Here is a 16,680-nt window from a genome sequence, read left to right as displayed (position 1 = left end):
CGGTGAATAAGACTGTTGATATGTAGAAGAAGTTGAAATATCAATTTATTATATTAATGTTTTGGGTACGGTTCTTTCTTTATACATTAAAAATGTTGTAAATAAAACTGAAGTGAGCTGTTTCATTTAAAAGCATAGTGCAGTCTGAGATGACTTATGGGTCCTCATGACACAACCACTCATGGCCTCATCTATGGGATCCAAATTTGTAGCTTTAAAAGTTGTAATTGAATTTGCCTATCAGCCTACATCGGTAACAGGTTTTAGAATTTCTAATTTTAAGAATTTTTAAATATTACTGTAGAGTAAAATGAGCCGTAAAAGTAATCAGATAATAATAACAACACCAAATGTAATAGCGGATTTACAAAGTGCCGGACAAATCCTTATTTACACAAAACACATAAATTTTAGAGTGTATCTTTGCTTGCTTCTTTCCTACTTTACAACTCCACTCGGTAGAAACGAACCAGTTTCAAGCTCTGCACTCTTTCCTCATGTATTCCCACATTTTATCTTTCAATTTACAACCAATGTAATTACCAAAATGGATATGTTGTGTAATAACAGTAACATTACCTGACCTTTAACCGATTCTTTATCCTGCTGTGGAAAATGAAATCCTGTTGAGCAATTCTCTAACTTCTCCGGATTTTTCATCCATGCTTTTCTACCTTCACTCACTTTCACCCCGAACCTCCATGCCTACCACATTAACATACACGTATGTTAGGTTTATACTACTAGTTAAGAACTTTGACTGATTGAATCACATACATACATACCTGAGAAAGCGGAAACGTGTCTCTCAATCTCATCTCCTTCAATGTTTATCCCAGTGCCTTGACATTCTGGACAGAACACTGAAAATATTTGCCAGCTAACATTGCTAACCAACCCATTCATGTTCGCACCACTCTGCTTTGTGCATCTCTTTTTCCCCTTTCCACACACCATCTTGCTCCCAAGTATTTCACTCTCACAGAAGAGAAACCAGTGTACGACACAAGACACGTGAAACAGGTGGAACGCACCGAGGAGGTTTCTGCTGCCACACGCAAGTTTCCCTGTCTTCATGTTCAGTATTGCTGCTGCATCTTTCACATTCAACCTACACATCTTGTGTGTAACACAATCTCATTTCGTTTAGTATCCCTTGCGAAATGGGCTGGAACTAGGTTTCAAAATGAGTTGAAACACGTTTCAGGCCCAACCAGAGAAGACCCCAAGTACTTTAAATAGTTTGAAATAGTCTTCGTCATGATTCTTTCTGTAAGATATGTAACATGAACTCTCCCTCTTTGCAAGCTAAAATAAACGCTTAGAGAGCATATTCGTCACTCGGTACTGAACTAGTTCGAAAATTTTCAAGTATGAACCTTGTTTTGGTTTATTACTAACTTCTTCTCTACGTTATTTGGTAACTTTAAATTATTTTTCTTTTTCTTTTTCATTTCCCCTTACGCTGTACACAATTTATTGTATGAATGGGATTATGGGAACTTGTATAAAAGTCAAACCTCGAGTTGTGGAAGTGTAAACGAGAAGAAGGGTAGAGAGAGTTTGGTTGGCGTAAGAAGAATGATCTGATTATAATATGAACGGTATAAGATTCCAATGTCTTTAAAACTCACCTGATCAATTATTCATTTATTTCACGTGAATCATGATCATTTCATTACACATTTTGACTTTACCGCCATTCGCTATACCCTCTTTGGCTCTTCCCACACATCCTTTTATCGTCCACCTAACATTGATCTGAAAGACTGAATCTACGAATAAGGAATATTGTTAAAGTACACAATGACAACCTTAATAAGTGTTCTGCAATATGTAATGATTTTTTACGCATGTAGTTAAGTGAAGATCTTGCAAGAATCATTTGAGTACATACACCAAACAAATCAGTCACGTCTATTTATAATATTTTTGGCACAAACGCTTTAAATGCCCACCATTTTCTCTCTAATCTCTATATAATCACATTTAAACAAAACGAACCGTAATTGACGCTAGAAATATCTCTTTTGCACATTTTTCTCATAGCTTTGAGAAAGTAACTTCACATACATGTCGGGCCGTATAATACAAAGTAGAAAATTGGTCATGTGCTTTTTTAACAAAATAAAACAAATCGTGGATCCACTTTTTAAATAAGATTTGGGACTGAGTGAGTGAGTGGCCAACCCCGTAGTTATTATCTATTGCCCTACCAACGCTAATAATAACAAAACATGAACCTAATATGTCATTAGTAAGCTAAAGGTAGTTGTTCGTTATAGCATACGAATTAGCGAAAAAACCGTTACCTCGATTATCATAGTATATATCAACAAGACAACGATGCAATGATTTAAGCGTTGTGCACACGAGAATGGCCACCAAGTTTTTCTATGCGTAAATTATATAAGATATATTAATTCAGTTCTCATTCAAGTACACTCAATCATTCATGTATGTAAACTATATACAGAGATTAAGTCTTTCATCGAATTTTTACAGAATCATAACTATCATATATGACATAAACTAATTCAGTTATTACTAATAGATACTCTCTCTGTTTCTAAAAAATGTCATTTAACATTTTTCTTGTTATAAAAACTGTTACTTTAAAATTTCAATACAATTTTCAATTTAATATTAATTACAAATGCAATAATTTTATTTAAAAAAAATATTTATTTCAATATGATTGGTTAAATATGTATAATTATTAAGAACTTAAATGTATTTCAATCATCTTAATCTTAGTGAAAACGTGAAAGTGATATTTTTTTGCTGAAACGAAATGAGTATTAGATTAGAAGTCTATACACTTTCACTAATGTCATAAACATTTAGTAGTTATTTTTTTTTTGAACCTAACATTTAGTAGTTATATAAAATTGTTTTAGAACAAATGTTTGTATATACAGCAAACTAAAATCTGAATATATGTAATGAAACATTTATTTGAAGATAAACAGAAAGATAAGAGGAGATTGGGCAAAGGGCAAGTCAGTGTCTTAACGGATTCCACATCTCCTCCACAGAATCTGCGGGAGATTTCAACGGTCGAATCTCATAAATTTACCAAAACACCCTTGTAGGTCCCCTGACAATGACACGCTGGATCGTGCGAAATCGACGCCTTAACTGTCGGTAGGGTCCATATAGAGTGGCATCTTACCGTAAATAACATGGACGGCAAAGGGAGTAAACCGTCTACAACTCTAAACAAAAAGAGAAACTACAGAAAAGCAGTTTGGTTCCTTTTTCCCTCTATATAACAACACTGACATATCAATTGCTCATAACTCAGACACTCTCTCACTCACTCACTGTCGGCAAACTAACCTTTTTTGGCAATAGAGGTGATATCTCCGGAGAAAATGCAGCTCCCTCCGGTCACCATCTTAGCCACACTCTGCATTGTCCTGCAGCTCCTGACTAGCTCCTCCGCCTCGGTGATACTCAATCGCCACGTGTCTAACGCTCACTGGCTTCCCGCCGTGGCCACTTGGTACGGAAGCGCCAACGGAGACGGAAGCGATGGTAATTACAACACATAACTAAACCTCATGACTTCACACTCTAGCTAGTCAATTACATACCGGAATTGTGTCTCTTAATGCGCAGGAGGAGCGTGTGGGTACGGTACGTTGGTGGACGTGAAGCCCCTCCATGCGAGAGTTGGAGCCGTGAATCCTATTCTCTTCAAAAACGGTGAAGGATGTGGCGCTTGTTACAAGGTTCGGTGCTTGGACAGGAGTATCTGTTCCCGGAGAGCCGTCACTGTCATTGTCACTGACGAGTGTCCCGGCTGCTCCAAAACCAACACTCACTTTGATCTCAGTGGCGCTGCCTTTGGTCGATTGGCTATCACCGGAGAGTCTGGTCCCCTCCGCAACCGTGGTCTCATCCCCGTTATTTACCGCCGGTACATATTTATTTTATTAGTATTCTCTTCCAAGTAATTAACTCGTGACAGTGCACGATCGAATTAAATAAAATAGGAATTATATTATATCGTTTTCGGTAGTTAATGGTAAGAAGCTAAACAGAGTTAAGTACGAGTATTAGATTTTATTGCAATTGTATAATGGTCCCTCACGTTTTTGACCGTTGACCATCTAGTCTTTTCCCACTGCTCATTTTTTATTTTGTTAATTAAAAAAAAAGGACGGCATGCAAATATAGACGGCAGAACATAGCGTTCCATGTGAACGAAGGATCAACTGATTTCTGGTTGTCTCTACTGGTCGAGTTTGAAGAAGGAGAAGGCGACATTGGCTCCATGCATATTCGCCAAGTACTCTTTTTACCTCTCTAAACTTTACTTTCTCTTTTCCTTACCACAATGTCACTTCCACCAACTGACTTGACTCACTTCCACTTTTACTTTGTATAATACTAAATGAAAAAAGGAAGAAAATACTTAGTGGAGTGAGCACAATCATGGTTCTTTATTGACCAACTAAAAAGGCACACACACAACTAATAATAAAATAGACAAAAGTGTAAAAAAGATGGGTTTATTTGTTTAATGGTGCAGGCAGGAGCGAGGGAATGGTTAGAGATGAAGCACGTATGGGGAGCCAACTGGTGCATCATTGGAGGGCCACTCAGAGGACCATTCTCCGTCAAGATCACCACTTTGTCCGCCGGTAGAACACTGTCCGCCACTGACGTCGTTCCTAGAAACTGGGTTCCTAAAGCGACTTACACTTCTCGCCTCAACTTCTCCCCCGTCCTCTGAAAGACTAATATATTCTTACTACTATTTATATGAACTTTATCTTTTTTTTTTTGAAGAGAGAAATAGAGAGTGACTGCTGGCCGTAGGATGGCAATTGTAAGTAAGTCCATCTGAATCCAACGGCTCTTGCGTTCTCTCCTCTTCTTCCTTTGTGTTGTGGATTTGTGTGTGTGTGTGGGTGAGTGTGTAGGAGCCATTGTAGCCATCTCCAAAGGGGAGATAGAGCTTGGAGTAGTATTTGGTGGTTTCATATGTCTTCTTTTTCTATCTAATTGTTGTCATTTCCTACTTCTATTATGGGACACTACATAATATATATCGTATGAATGTTTGTCACTTACTCTTTCTATTGTGGGACACTACACAATGTTTCATATGAAAATTGAAACACCACGGAAACAGAGTATGTCTCTTCTTATCATCCAAACCCAAGAAGAGTATATACAAATATTCTATATATTAGGTTTGTTCCAGGAACTTCGTCTTTGAGATTGTCGTCACCTGCTTTTAAATTAGCTCAAAACTACCAGTGTTCCATTTCAAAATACATGTAGATGATCGTTAAGATAAAATATAGAAAAACTTAAGATATGTAACCAAATAACTCACGAAGCCATCAAAAATAGGCTCTTTATAATTTCAATAGCAACTGGAATATAACCGGCTCATAGGCTAGTATATCATTTAACCCAAAGTGGAAGCAGACAAAGTGTTGACAGGACATGGGAGGCTCACTAGGTATCACCCGAAGAGGAAGCTCACAACGTGTTGACAAAACGTCTGCCTCTTGCGGAAGCTCACAAAGTGATTTAGACCTTGAAAATGATTGAGATTGGGAAAGACCTCGATGTAGGTGGTTGAGACGTCAGACTTGGAAATGATGGCGCTTACAAATAAGTGGTCTCCAGCTGCTTGGTCACACTCCTTGGCAGGTTCTTGTTTGAGCATTAGTGTGTATTGTGATTACTTGCTTTTGCCAAGGCAGTATATATGGGCTTAGCCTAAGATCGCATTTACAGTTGTAAAAAATATAAGCTCTGATGGGCCCGATCCTCTTATTGTTAATTTGTGCGTTTGTGTATGTGAAGAGTTTGCGAGTGTGTAGGAGTCACTGTTAGGCTTCTCCAAATTGGTGATGCTGCTAGAAGTAGTATTTAATGGCTTCATGGCTTCTTCTTTTTCTTTCTAACACTTGTCACATTCTCCTACTATGGGACACTGGAGTAATATTTGGTGGCTTCATGTCTTCTTCTTTTTCTATCGAACTTATTGCAAATACATTCGCAAGAATAATTTTGAAGTTTGTTTCTGTTTTACATTCGCAAGAATACATTCGCGATCGTGACTTTCTGTTTACTAATCTTTGTGAAGTTTGTTATGTCTTTCTGAAATAATGACCAAGACTTAAATTTCTGTTTGATTGGTAAATTTGAATTCATAATTATTTTTTCATGCATCAGTGGCTCAGATTTGCTGTTATAGCTGTGTACTCTCTTTAGCTTTAAGCTGTTCCAAGTTTGTGAATAATAGCGTAGAACTAAGCTAGCTAGGAACCTAAAAATATATCTTTTATCTTTTTTTTTGCGGGTTCTTAGGCTCGATTTGCTTGCATATCAAAGTTTCATTCTCAATATTGATATATACATCTCTAGAAGAAAAAAAGTTCAGTGGCTCAGCAATTATGTCGTCGATCTAGAAGTAAATTACACAGTATATAATATTGGCCTCTGATCATGCAGTGGAGTAAATGCTTGCAATCATCGATAAGGAAAGAGATGAAAAGTTGCCAAAGTTCTTGCATGCATTCTAGAGCTTGGTCTTTTAAATTTTATAAAATTCCCATATCAATCTATATGTTTATGTTCTTTATCATGACAGCCCTAACCCACACAAGTTTTCATTAGCCTAGTTGTTGGTTTCTATGTTCTTTCTTTCTTTTTCTTCCGTTTCAGCTATCATCTGATATTATTACGCATCTTCTTTTCTTCTTAATTTTCGCCCCTCTCCTGAAGGTGTACGGCGTTTTGACTTTACCAATTAGAGCCAAAAATATCAAGATAAGACATACAGTCGATGTCTGTAACATGCTAATAAAAGTCATACTCTTGGTGACTATAGTATTTACCTTGTTCAAGTTTGAAATATATGCTAATAACACAAGATTTTACGACTACTGTTGTTGTTATGTACATTGCAGGGTTTGAGTTTTTGCTCATGGAGCTATATTCTTGAGTCTACAATCCAGAATACAGACCCAGAGAAAAGAAAGTACAACTGGTTATAGAATATAGACTTGTAGTCAAAGGCGATAAAGTAGTAGAAGTAGAAGCAGACATGGCTTATCTACCCATAATATGAGAGAATGAATCTGTATCCTCACAAAGCCAACTCCTATTAACCATATGAGATTTAGTAATGCACAAACGAAGATTAAATAGCAATCAAAAACTCACTAAAACAAAGGGACAAGACAAGAAGCATTGGATGGGCGGTAATACCACGTGATGGAAGCACGTGACGACCCAATAACCGGCTTCCACGCAATCAAACCCTTCGGGGACGTCGCCTCTAGACTCTAGGCAGCTTCCAATAATGTATCCAAATATCATTTAGTTTTGTTTTGAGCCTCTTATCGTTTCCCATAGTATAAAAATAAACAAAACATACAATAGACAAATTTTGAAATCAACTTAAAACAAAAACAGAGTCACTTATCGCCAAGATACAACAAAGGTGGGGCTCAACGTAAGGAGTGACTCATCTTGAGGATATATAGTACCCTCTAAGTTCGCCACTTGTTTTCTCTTATACCTCCTTACCCATCCACTTCCCATTTTCTCTCAACATGGTACAAGCCCTTAATCTAATGATTAATTAAATCTATTAGTATTTTATATTCGAAAATTTAAAGTTCAAAACTTCAAATGAATCATGTAAGAAAATTCCACATAAAAGAATAGCCAGTCAAACATAACTTTTATAATACTATTGGTAGAAATAGAACCGTCAAATATAAAATTTTCATAAAATATGTATAATTATCAATTATAAAATCATTAATATATTAATTATAATAATTTGTAATATATATAATAATAAGTTAATGGGAAAAAAAAGAGAATCTCAACATCTTGTATCGCTTTCCAAAACCTGGATCCCACTGATACATGATCCATTGCATGTTATTTGCTTATTAAATCTTTTCGAGTTTACCATTTAACCCTCAAAGCCTATGATCCTTTCGCTATAAGTACACACCCTAACCTCTCCTTCATCTTCCGACAAAACCTTATAATCTCTCTTCAGTTTACTCAAGAGCTTCTCAAAATCTTTTACAACTTTAATCTTCAAAGATCTAAAGAAAGAAGTTTATCAGATCATGAATTATCTAAACAAGGTCTGGATGGCAGCATCTTTCGTGGCTGTTCAAGGAAACCCCGATCACAGCGTCAAGCTAAAACCCGGTCTCAGCTCCGCCCACCGCCTTCAACGCCGACTTTCCTCCGATCTCCGCCCTCTCTCCGCCGCAGATGTCCCCGTAGAGGATGCTCCTTCGGAGGAAAGACGACGTACCTCTTCTTCCTCCAATCCTGATGAATCGCTACGTCAGGTCATGTACCTCAGCTGCTGGAGCCAAGGCTAATTCTAGTTCCATCCATTCATCACCACAGATGATGATGATGATGATGATGATGATGCATGGTGACTTGCTCATGGATCCGCTTGAGTCAGAAAAAGCGAGTTGCATTTGCTGATGATAAACTGTATAATAGTTCATTGTATATTTGTATTATAGTCATCTATGTGAATATTAGACATATGTTCAAGAAGATCAAAAGCAAAACGTTCGTTTTATGAGAACTATGTTTCTAGTTTCAAGTATCTAACCATTCCAAGTTCTCGTCAAAAAATTTTATCAAATTTTGATTGTGATTGCCACTAATTATTCAACATTACCTACAGAGAATTTATTCAAAATTAAAATAATAAAAGATTCCAAAACCGTCATTATCCAATGGGACCAGACAAGTCAGTAACTCCACAATGCTATTATTTTTTTAATGCTTGTCATAATTGTATCAGGTCGCCACTAAATAACTCAATAATATATGCATTTTTTATTTGAGAAAAATAAAATATGCATTTTCATCTTTGATTAAACCGAGATTATTAGTAGGCCCAAATTACGAGAGGCGCCCGAGGCCCGAATAATTTACCCATGGCCCATGTTTATCAATAAAATGTTTTTGCTTCTTCACTAATCACAGGAGTCCAGTCAACAGCATTGCAGGAGTTACACCAAAAACAACACAACAAAGAGAGAGAGAGAGAGACATTGAATCTTGGTCAAACAATCTTACAACACACATTGCAAAGACTTGGCTCAGATACGGCTTGAATCCCTCCCAAAGATGTACCTCCTAGTCCAGTCAGACACCACCAGAGCCCTCGTTCTCCAGCTAACTTGCTTGCTGCATTCACCACATCCATCATTTGTGTTGGCATTCACCCTCAGATTTCTATTAGTAGTAATAGAGCTTATCATCATTATTATTTATATTTACCTGGCGTAAACAGAATACCATAGCCACTGGGTGCTTCTCCCAGCTGAAACCCAGTCTCCTGGTAGTTCAGCAGCTGCTTGGTCCCCTCCCAACGGAGCAAACTGTCCAAAGTGCTTGTACCTATCATCAACCACAAAAAAAAGGTTTCAGTTTCAGTTTCATCTCTGTATCTTAGCTATTGAGGATGCAAGAAGTTTGGCAATATACTGGAAGGGACGAAACTGGTGATGCCCTCCAGTTCTGAAGCGCTTAGGACCTTCAGGATGCTCTTTACAATGCTCCATCTTGTTAAAACATTTTGCAAGATACGAACCTTGCTGAGCCGCAACCTATACAGTAACAAACATTTGATCTTATGTTCTACAACAAACCCTTTGGTCAAGCCACTAAGTGTTACCTGAGCAGTTGCAGGAAGACTCTTCATCTGCGAGTCAACTCCAGAGAGAGCCGATTCAAACGCCTTGATGTCTACTTCTTTCTTTGGATCACCTTCTGAATCAGTCAGAAGATCTCTGATACTCCTCATATGCTTGCTTTTCAGGTAGAGCTCAACCTGTGGGTACCTCACAACGATATCATCAACCACCTCTTGTAACTCTTCTTCTGTCAATGTCCCTGAGTTGTCCACATCTGCAGCTTTGAATATATTTTCAATATCCCCCATGATTTTGCGTTGAGCTATGGAAGCACAGTCTCCAACTGCATAAACATTCTCACATCCTTTCACCTGTAACCACTCGTTGGTTGCCAATGCTCGTCTCCCTCCTTGTCCAACTTGCTCCATGAGGTCGCTGATCACTGGACGAGTCCCAACTCCAGTGGACCACAATATCAACCCGTGAGGTAGGCTTACGACTTCTCCGCTTGATTTGATCTTCACAGAGATGTCTTTATCAGACACAGACATCACACGCATTCCCATCAGAACATCTATACCATCTCTCAAGAACTTCTGTTCAGCAAATGAACTAATACGTTCATCAAACCTGCAACAACAACAACAACAATAACAATCACTTTGTCAAACTCCCAACAAACAAGAAAAGCTACTAGGCTTGAGCACACATTTATCCAGAACCAAAAAACCAAACCGAAATATTAGAATATCCAAGTTTTTATCCGAAAATCCGAAAAAGCTGATATATAATCCGAAAACCCGAATTTCTGCAACCTGAATTAACCGAAAAGCCAGAACCGTACCAGAACCAAATAAATGGATCCAAAATTACCTCGGATATTAGCCGTTTAACAACTTTGCTACCCGAACCGAACCAAAAAGCAAAATAACTGAACAGTTTTGCAACTTTGCTACCCGAAGAAAACCGAAATAACTGAACAGAAACCGAACTAAATTTTCTAAACATGATCCTAAACTTCTAGAACAAAAGAACCAAAAGAACAGAACCAAGAACCGAATGCCCATGGCTACAAGCTACCATTAGAGTCTTTTTCACTTACGAGTTCAAGATATGATCTCCAGATTGAATGAGTGTTATTTTCACAAGCTCCTTGACCGAAGGGTATATCTTGGTGATATCCTCTTCAATAAAGTCATGCAACTCAGCTGCAAACTCCACACCAGTAGGTCCACCACCCACTATAACAAAGTGAAGCTTAGTCCTTCTCTGCTCCTCGGTGAGACCAGGAAGAATAGCCTTTTCAAAGCAATCGATGACTCCCCTGCGAATCCTCTGCGCATCCTCTACTTCCTTGAGGAAATGACAGTTCTCAAGAACTCCTGGAGTGCCGAACGTGTTGACCTGTGCTCCCACCGCTATGACCAAGTAGTCGTAGTCAAGTGAGAACTCTTGGCTTGCTTCGGGATCGTCCTTGAAAACTGGTTGGCAGCGAACCTTGTTGTTGGCAGGATCGATCTTGGCACAATCTGCTTCCCATAATTCAATCTCTCCATTTTTCTGCCAAATTTTAAAAAAAAGCTTAGCAGAATAATGATAGACCAAAAGATTCAAGCATACCTTCTTGGTAATGTTGCGGACAGACTCGACGATGCTTCTAGCTTCAACGGTGCCACAAGTGACGCTAGGCAAGAGTGGAGTGAAGGCGAAGTAGTTCTGAGGAGAAACAACCTGAACGTCGTAGGAAGAGATGTCGAGATCTTTGAGGAAGCTTATACCAGCCCATCCAGTGCCAAGTACAACTACTTTCTTCTTCTTCTGCTTTTGCTCTTCCTCCTTTTTGTTGGAATCTGAGTAGGCCACTAAACTCCCACCGCTGCAAAATGTGTAAAGAATTACAAACACATTCTCAGGGTCCAGGACCACAACAAGATTGTGAAAACACATGTGTAGTTGAGACCAAGTCAATAAAAAGGAATTATATTTTACAGAAGAGGCTGGTCAGAAACAGAATGTTACCTAAGTCAAACAATAAGGAAGAAGATTCGAGAAAAAAGGTCTAGACTTTTGGGAAACCAGTGAAAAAGTGAAACCTGAGAGTGCCGAGTAGGAGGAGCTTAGAGGCCAGTGGAGCAGATCTATAGGCTCTTCCGAGAGAGGAAAGTATTGTCATTTTGGTGGTGTTAAAGCTTGAAGAGAGAGAGAATTTTGATTATTGGAGGATAAAGTACAAATAGATCCAGGAGACTTCTTTTACTGGCGAAATATCTCTGACCAGGTTAGTTAGCCTTTTTAGAAAGACTTTATCGTGTGTCAGAAAGTTAAACAAGTCAATTAGTATTTATTTAACCGGTGATTAAATATTCCGACAGCTAAGGATGTGCCATGTAGAATGTTCCGTATAAATTGGACAAGAACTTAGCAACGGGTGGCAACATTTGTAAATATATCGACAAGTTCAGAGAGTAGCTAAACACAAATTAAGAGTTTGTCAAAGGATATACAAGTTCGAGTTCTTGTGTGGCAACAAGTACAAGCTTTTGGCACAAGGCTATGTTTATGAACCAGCAGTCCAGTCCACACACATCTAAAGCTCACAAGGGTTGCTAGTGTAAGCTGGTCCCCCTCTTTTGTTAATCTAGCAATCGATAAGGCATCTTTTTCAACCAAGCTCAAGAAGAGGAGGCCATTATTATATTTATGATTTTTTTTTTTGAAAGAATTTTAAATTTATGCACTTCAAAAAACCTTTTTACAAATCAATGTATCCTGTTCTTTAGATATAAAACAAAGCCTATATTTATGATGTTAATGATTCATAAATCTCCAAGAGACCTGGACCCAAAAAAAAACTTCAAAGCTGTAGATAAGAAAAACAAGTGGAATTTAGCTGATAGTTTTAGAGGCTAAACTGTATGATAAACAAAGTGTGCCTCCACGTTTAAACACCGCCACTAATTTAATATATGCCTCTATGACTAGCATTTATTTTCGTTGAGTAACAAGCTAAAGGTGAGTGAGGAATTACACAACAAGACTATAACCCGAATCAGAAAAACATAAAAACCAGATTCCAGAGATATTGAGATGAGTGATTCCATTTATACAGGAAGGTCCTTGCAATGCCCTAATAGTTTAGCTTAAATCAAAATGGCTTAAGTTGAGCTTAGTTTAATACTAAATGAGCCGTAAAGTATGAATCAACGCCAAAAAAAAAAAAGAAACATAACTAACCAGTGGGTAGAAGTTACAAAGTACAACACAAACTAGTTTAGTTTGTTCTTAATTTCGTTGCTAACAGAGAATTTAAACAATCATCCAAGTCAAGTGCCTGTAACCAGCCCATTTTGCAGCAAGCCTTACGCCAATGGCCAAAGCCGCAGCCAACAACGGCATTGGTGGCCCCTTCCTCAAGCTCTGTCCCTCTTCTTCTTCAGAAGACGTCTTCTTAGTTGAATTGTAATACATAGCTAAAACCAAATACCCTGTGATAGCCACCACTCTCACCCACGGCTCCCCTACTCCCGCCAGAACAGCCGCAGAAGGTAACGCCGAAGTCACATCATCTCTCTTCTTCACCAACCTCGAATACCCATACATACCCACCAAAACAGTCCAGAAGAACGGCTCCGAGATGTACCCCTGTACAGCCGCATACCCCAAAACACCAGCAAGAGTCACCACGTAAGGCTGCTTGCTGATCGCGTTCGGCGCAACTGCTTCTCCTACCGCGAGAACAGATGATGCGAGAAGGATCACCGTGGTTAACTCCCTCACAGGCGTGTAAGCGACGATCCCCGAGTAGAACGCCCGGACGCTGTAGATTGCAGTCTCCACGAGAGCGATGAGGGAAGTGATGGGGTCTCCTATAAAGTGGAAGACGAGTGCCAACGCGAACTTCGAAATGTCTCCGAGAAATCTAACGATGGCGAAAGCAGCGTTTCTCCAGTTCGTTAGCTCGAACAAGACTGCTCTCCACGCGTACACGAGAAACGCTAACGCTGCAGACAGAAACATCAAAACGTTAACTTCATCTGTCCTAATACATAACTGAACTAACTTCAAATCACTACATTACTAGTTCAGATTACAATCAGTAAGTAAGATTAAAAATTACTGAGTCCAAGGGAAGTCAAAACGGTGACGTACCGATAAACCAGGGCCATCTTACGGGAGTGTCGGGTGCTTCTTTGGTCAGGTGTCTAAATCTATCAGGCATAGTGCTCTCTCGCCTCGCGAATCGCTCCGCCGCATCCTCTGTTTCGCCCTTCTGTACATCTTCTTTGTTGCATCTCGTGGAAACCCTAAGTCTTACACTCGGAAACTTGCCCGGAACAGAGAAGCCGCGGAGGCTCGCGCCGGCGTTCAGAAGCTGCGGTGGAGCAAGTGTAAGCTTGTAATTGACATTGAGATGAGAAATACGGGGCAGAGAGGCGGAATTGATAGCAGGGATGCGAGAATAGCGGCAGAAGGAAGAGGGAGGAAGAGATGAAGAGAGAGCGTAGGACGTCATCGGCATCGTAGTGCTGAAGCTTTTCCAAAGAACAAACGAATAGCCTTTGCCAGAGTTAACAACAGTGGGCCGTTAGACCATAGTGGGCTTTAGCTTTACGGCCCAATACATGATGGATTGTTTAGTTTTCATATTAAAAGATTTACAACACTAGGAAGATGGATGTTTTGTTATCCCCGTAGTTATATTATTAATGGTGCATGTCATCTGGAGATCCCAATTCCCATAAACCCTGAAATTTACATGCATGTCATTTGTATGTTTTCTTACGTGTTCATATACTGGACAGAGATAGGAACGAGCATGTTATGTAATGGATAGAGTGATTCATATAATTGTGGACACATTCGTATGTACATTTGTTTAGATATTGTTATTGCATCATTCTAGTTTGTTCACTCGCTCCTTGATTATATAATCTTGTATCTAAAGGCCCCTCACACACAAGGAGGACTCTATTGAAAGAGGTTTGTAAAGAGGACTACACGATGAAGACTCTATTCTCATGTGATACTTGACTATGGTTAGATAGATTAGTATATTTTACATTAAGAATTTTGGTAGTTTTCTATTTAATAATTGGTTCTGAAATTTTTCTTTTTATATTAGTTTTAAAAGTTTTTCATTTTCTATAAAATTGTATCTCTATATAAATGTTTCATATGATTAAATACTAGACAAGCTTCCAAGACTTAACTTAATCTCAAGAGAGATAAGGTTAAAAGGAAGTTTTTTTGGCTCGTATCATCATGATAACCTCTTGTCTCGTGACCTATTGTCTCGTGACCACTTGTGTCTTTTTGTGTTCGTGATACCGTTTCTAAACGAGCTCAGGGCCTTTATAGGTTAATAAGAAGAAATACAATCTCTTTCCCCTTGTCCCATCTCCTATATTACAAGACCGTGGTAGGTTGGCCATAGACATCTTCATTTCTCAAAGCTGTCAACAGCTAACAAAATAAAGAAATACTTAAAATAAAAAGTTTATTTTTCCTCCGCCACTAGACCAATACAAAAAGAAAGACATGCACTAACCGAAGCATGCTCGTGCGCATGTTCTTCTAGGAAATCCACCATTTTTTTTTACTTTGTTAATTGCTCAATCCATTCAACGAGCCATCAGATAAATAGAAGATATAAAAGTCTGGAAATTAAGAATACATGGTTTTAAATGCAAGACATTATTCTTTAGTGGACACTTCTTCAAGCTTTGACATTGCTGGTAAAGTCCACACACGTCTGGCAAGTACAATCAGAGAAACGGCATAACTCGCAGCCAAAACAGACGCAAGAAGTGCAGCCTTTGCAAGTTGGCGAACGTGTGCATCCTCTATACACTTTCCTGCTTCCTCTCTCTTCCTCTGCCTCACATGTTATCCTGCCACCACCATCAATCCTAATATATATTACCATACTATTTCCATAATCTTCCTCAACTTAACACAAGAACCAAAAAGATAAAAAAACCCTACTTGTCGTATGGAAAGTCTGAGCATTTCCAGTTTGGATCAGCCATTGCGTTGTGGTGCAAGCGGCATTCGTCTCTGCTCCTCAACCTGAACCTCCTCTCCTTACCACATTCGATGCACCCAACAAACTCATCTCTATGGAATACTTTGGTACCTTGTGATCTTCTGTTTGATCTATTGCACTTCTTTAATGCTTCATTGTAGTATTTGAGCAGTACTGTCTTTGACAGTGGAATCTTCTCGCCTCCAACGATAACCCACACATTGTTCTTCCACTTTTTAGCCGTTTCTCTGCCAGAATGCTTCTCGAACGCAGCTGGTGTTAACTTGTCTACAGTCAAAACTGTTCAAGTCAGATCATTTTTTTTCCAAAGAGATGTGTATCTATTATTATACCAACGCTTGAGATAGTCTTAGCAAGATACAAGCTGCCACTTTGTCCACTAACAAAGAGACCCATCAATCCATCATCATCAAATATGCAAACATCGAGACATTACAATGAAGCAAAACATCAAGTGTCTTTGATCGCAAAGGTGATTCAACAGTATCCACAAATATGGTACCTACTAGCCAGTTTCTTAGGTAAGAAAGAAAAGAGCAGTCTCGTTGACAAGATGTAGTCATTCTAAAGGCTTTTTAACTTTACTAGTTACTAGCCGAATGGAATCATGTTGAGAAGATGTAACCATGCTAAAGACTTTAGCTTTACTAGTTTAGTTACTAGCCGAATGTAATATTAAGTGAGGCAGAGAATAAGCAGTAAAGCAAAGGACCCTAGTGAAAAGGAAGAGCTAGAGAAGAAGACAATACAACCTAAAGAAACAACAAACAGTTGATGTAAGAGAGAAGGGTAAAAAACCCTCGTTGCCTTAATAGTACTTTACAAGACATCTCACACACACATTCACATGCACATAAATCAAAACCCATTTTGCCAAACGCATCAGAAAGACATAGAGAGCAACAACCAACAAAAAAAAAAGAGAGTAGACCTTCGTCACAGCCGGGCGTGCATTCACAGGTGATTTCG

The 16,680-nt window shown here is 38.8% G+C and overlaps 6 protein-coding genes across 7 annotated transcripts; 2 read left to right on the top strand and 4 right to left on the bottom strand.

The window, feature by feature from the left end:
- Positions 1–208: 208 nt before the first annotated feature.
- Positions 209–1,097, bottom strand: LOC130505386 (uncharacterized). The gene is made up of 2 exons (XM_056999980.1): positions 786–1,097; positions 209–705 (listed from the first exon to the last, which is right to left on the bottom strand). Exons 1-2 carry the CDS (start codon positions 1,075–1,077, stop codon positions 677–679), a joined length of 321 nt encoding a protein of 106 aa, XP_056855960.1. The 5' UTR covers positions 1,078–1,097; the 3' UTR covers positions 209–676.
- Positions 1,098–3,287: 2,190 nt separating this feature from the next.
- LOC130505385 (expansin-B3-like) lies at positions 3,288–5,084 on the top strand. Its single transcript, XM_056999979.1, has 4 exons — positions 3,288–3,540; positions 3,625–3,925; positions 4,168–4,297; positions 4,541–5,084. The coding sequence occupies exons 1-4, from the start codon at positions 3,378–3,380 to the stop codon at positions 4,742–4,744; spliced, it is 798 nt and encodes a 265-aa protein (XP_056855959.1). The 5' UTR covers positions 3,288–3,377; the 3' UTR covers positions 4,745–5,084.
- A 2,908-nt stretch (positions 5,085–7,992) lies between these two features.
- Positions 7,993–8,605, top strand: LOC130505389 (uncharacterized). The gene has a single exon (XM_056999984.1). It carries the CDS (start codon positions 8,124–8,126, stop codon positions 8,385–8,387), a length of 264 nt encoding a protein of 87 aa, XP_056855964.1. The 5' UTR covers positions 7,993–8,123; the 3' UTR covers positions 8,388–8,605.
- Positions 8,606–8,973: 368 nt separating this feature from the next.
- Positions 8,974–11,937, bottom strand: LOC130505388 (external alternative NAD(P)H-ubiquinone oxidoreductase B1, mitochondrial). Of its 2 annotated transcripts, XM_056999983.1 has the most exons (7): positions 11,759–11,936; positions 11,286–11,541; positions 10,768–11,225; positions 9,707–10,295; positions 9,517–9,638; positions 9,310–9,429; positions 8,974–9,216 (listed from the first exon to the last, which is right to left on the bottom strand). In XM_056999983.1, exons 1-7 carry the CDS (start codon positions 11,836–11,838, stop codon positions 9,129–9,131), a joined length of 1,713 nt encoding a protein of 570 aa, XP_056855963.1. In that variant the 5' UTR covers positions 11,839–11,936; the 3' UTR covers positions 8,974–9,128. The 2 variants fall into 2 exon arrangements, with proteins under 2 accessions (XP_056855963.1, XP_056855962.1); XM_056999982.1 differs by having other exon boundaries at positions 10,768–11,541; positions 11,759–11,937.
- A 941-nt stretch (positions 11,938–12,878) lies between these two features.
- On the bottom strand, positions 12,879–14,212 carry LOC130505387 (uncharacterized). Its single transcript, XM_056999981.1, has 2 exons — positions 13,815–14,212; positions 12,879–13,666 (listed from the first exon to the last, which is right to left on the bottom strand). Exons 1-2 carry the CDS (start codon positions 14,182–14,184, stop codon positions 12,972–12,974), a joined length of 1,065 nt encoding a protein of 354 aa, XP_056855961.1. The 5' UTR covers positions 14,185–14,212; the 3' UTR covers positions 12,879–12,971.
- Positions 14,213–15,177: 965 nt separating this feature from the next.
- LOC130505390 (protein ULTRAPETALA 1) lies at positions 15,178–16,676 on the bottom strand (the record flags this gene model as incomplete). Its single annotated transcript, XM_056999985.1, has 3 exons — positions 15,178–15,556; positions 15,651–15,978; positions 16,643–16,676. Coding segments are annotated over 3 exons (537 nt in total), but the record flags the coding sequence as incomplete, so codon positions are not given.
- Positions 16,677–16,680: the final 4 nt, after the last annotated feature.

Source organism: Raphanus sativus, unplaced genomic scaffold (genome assembly GCF_000801105.2).
Source record: "Raphanus sativus cultivar WK10039 unplaced genomic scaffold, ASM80110v3 Scaffold2232, whole genome shotgun sequence".
Classification (NCBI taxonomy): Eukaryota; Viridiplantae; Streptophyta; class Magnoliopsida; order Brassicales; family Brassicaceae; genus Raphanus; species Raphanus sativus.
Note: the sequence above shows the minus strand (reverse complement) of the source record. Positions and strands in the feature narration are given on the sequence as shown.

Excerpts from the sequence above, each read along its gene's own strand:
- LOC130505387 (XM_056999981.1), bottom strand. The coding sequence starts at position 14,184 with ATGCCGATGACGTCCTACGCTCTCTCTTCATCTCTTCCTCCCTCTTCC. Across the intron at positions 13,667-13,814 it reads AAGATGGCCCTGGTTTATCG|CGTTAGCGTTTCTCGTGTAC; the intron begins GTACGTCACCGT and ends TTCTGTCTGCAG.
- LOC130505386 (XM_056999980.1), bottom strand. The coding sequence starts at position 1,077 with ATGAAGACAGGGAAACTTGCGTGTGGCAGCAGAAACCTCCTCGGTGCG. Across the intron at positions 706-785 it reads ACACGTTTCCGCTTTCTCAG|GCATGGAGGTTCGGGGTGAA; the intron begins GTATGTATGTAT and ends TTAATGTGGTAG.
- LOC130505388 (XM_056999982.1), bottom strand. The coding sequence starts at position 11,838 with ATGACAATACTTTCCTCTCTCGGAAGAGCCTATAGATCTGCTCCACTG. Across the intron at positions 9,639-9,706 it reads GTCTTCCTGCAACTGCTCAG|GTTGCGGCTCAGCAAGGTTC; the intron begins GTAACACTTAGT and ends GTTACTGTATAG. Across the intron at positions 9,430-9,516 it reads CACCAGTTTCGTCCCTTCCA|GTACAAGCACTTTGGACAGT; the intron begins GTATATTGCCAA and ends GGTTGATGATAG.
- LOC130505385 (XM_056999979.1), top strand. The coding sequence starts at position 3,378 with ATGCAGCTCCCTCCGGTCACCATCTTAGCCACACTCTGCATTGTCCTG. Across the intron at positions 3,541-3,624 it reads CAACGGAGACGGAAGCGATG|GAGGAGCGTGTGGGTACGGT; the intron begins GTAATTACAACA and ends CTTAATGCGCAG. Across the intron at positions 4,298-4,540 it reads GCTCCATGCATATTCGCCAA|GCAGGAGCGAGGGAATGGTT; the intron begins GTACTCTTTTTA and ends TTAATGGTGCAG.
- LOC130505389 (XM_056999984.1), top strand. The coding sequence starts at position 8,124 with ATGAATTATCTAAACAAGGTCTGGATGGCAGCATCTTTCGTGGCTGTT.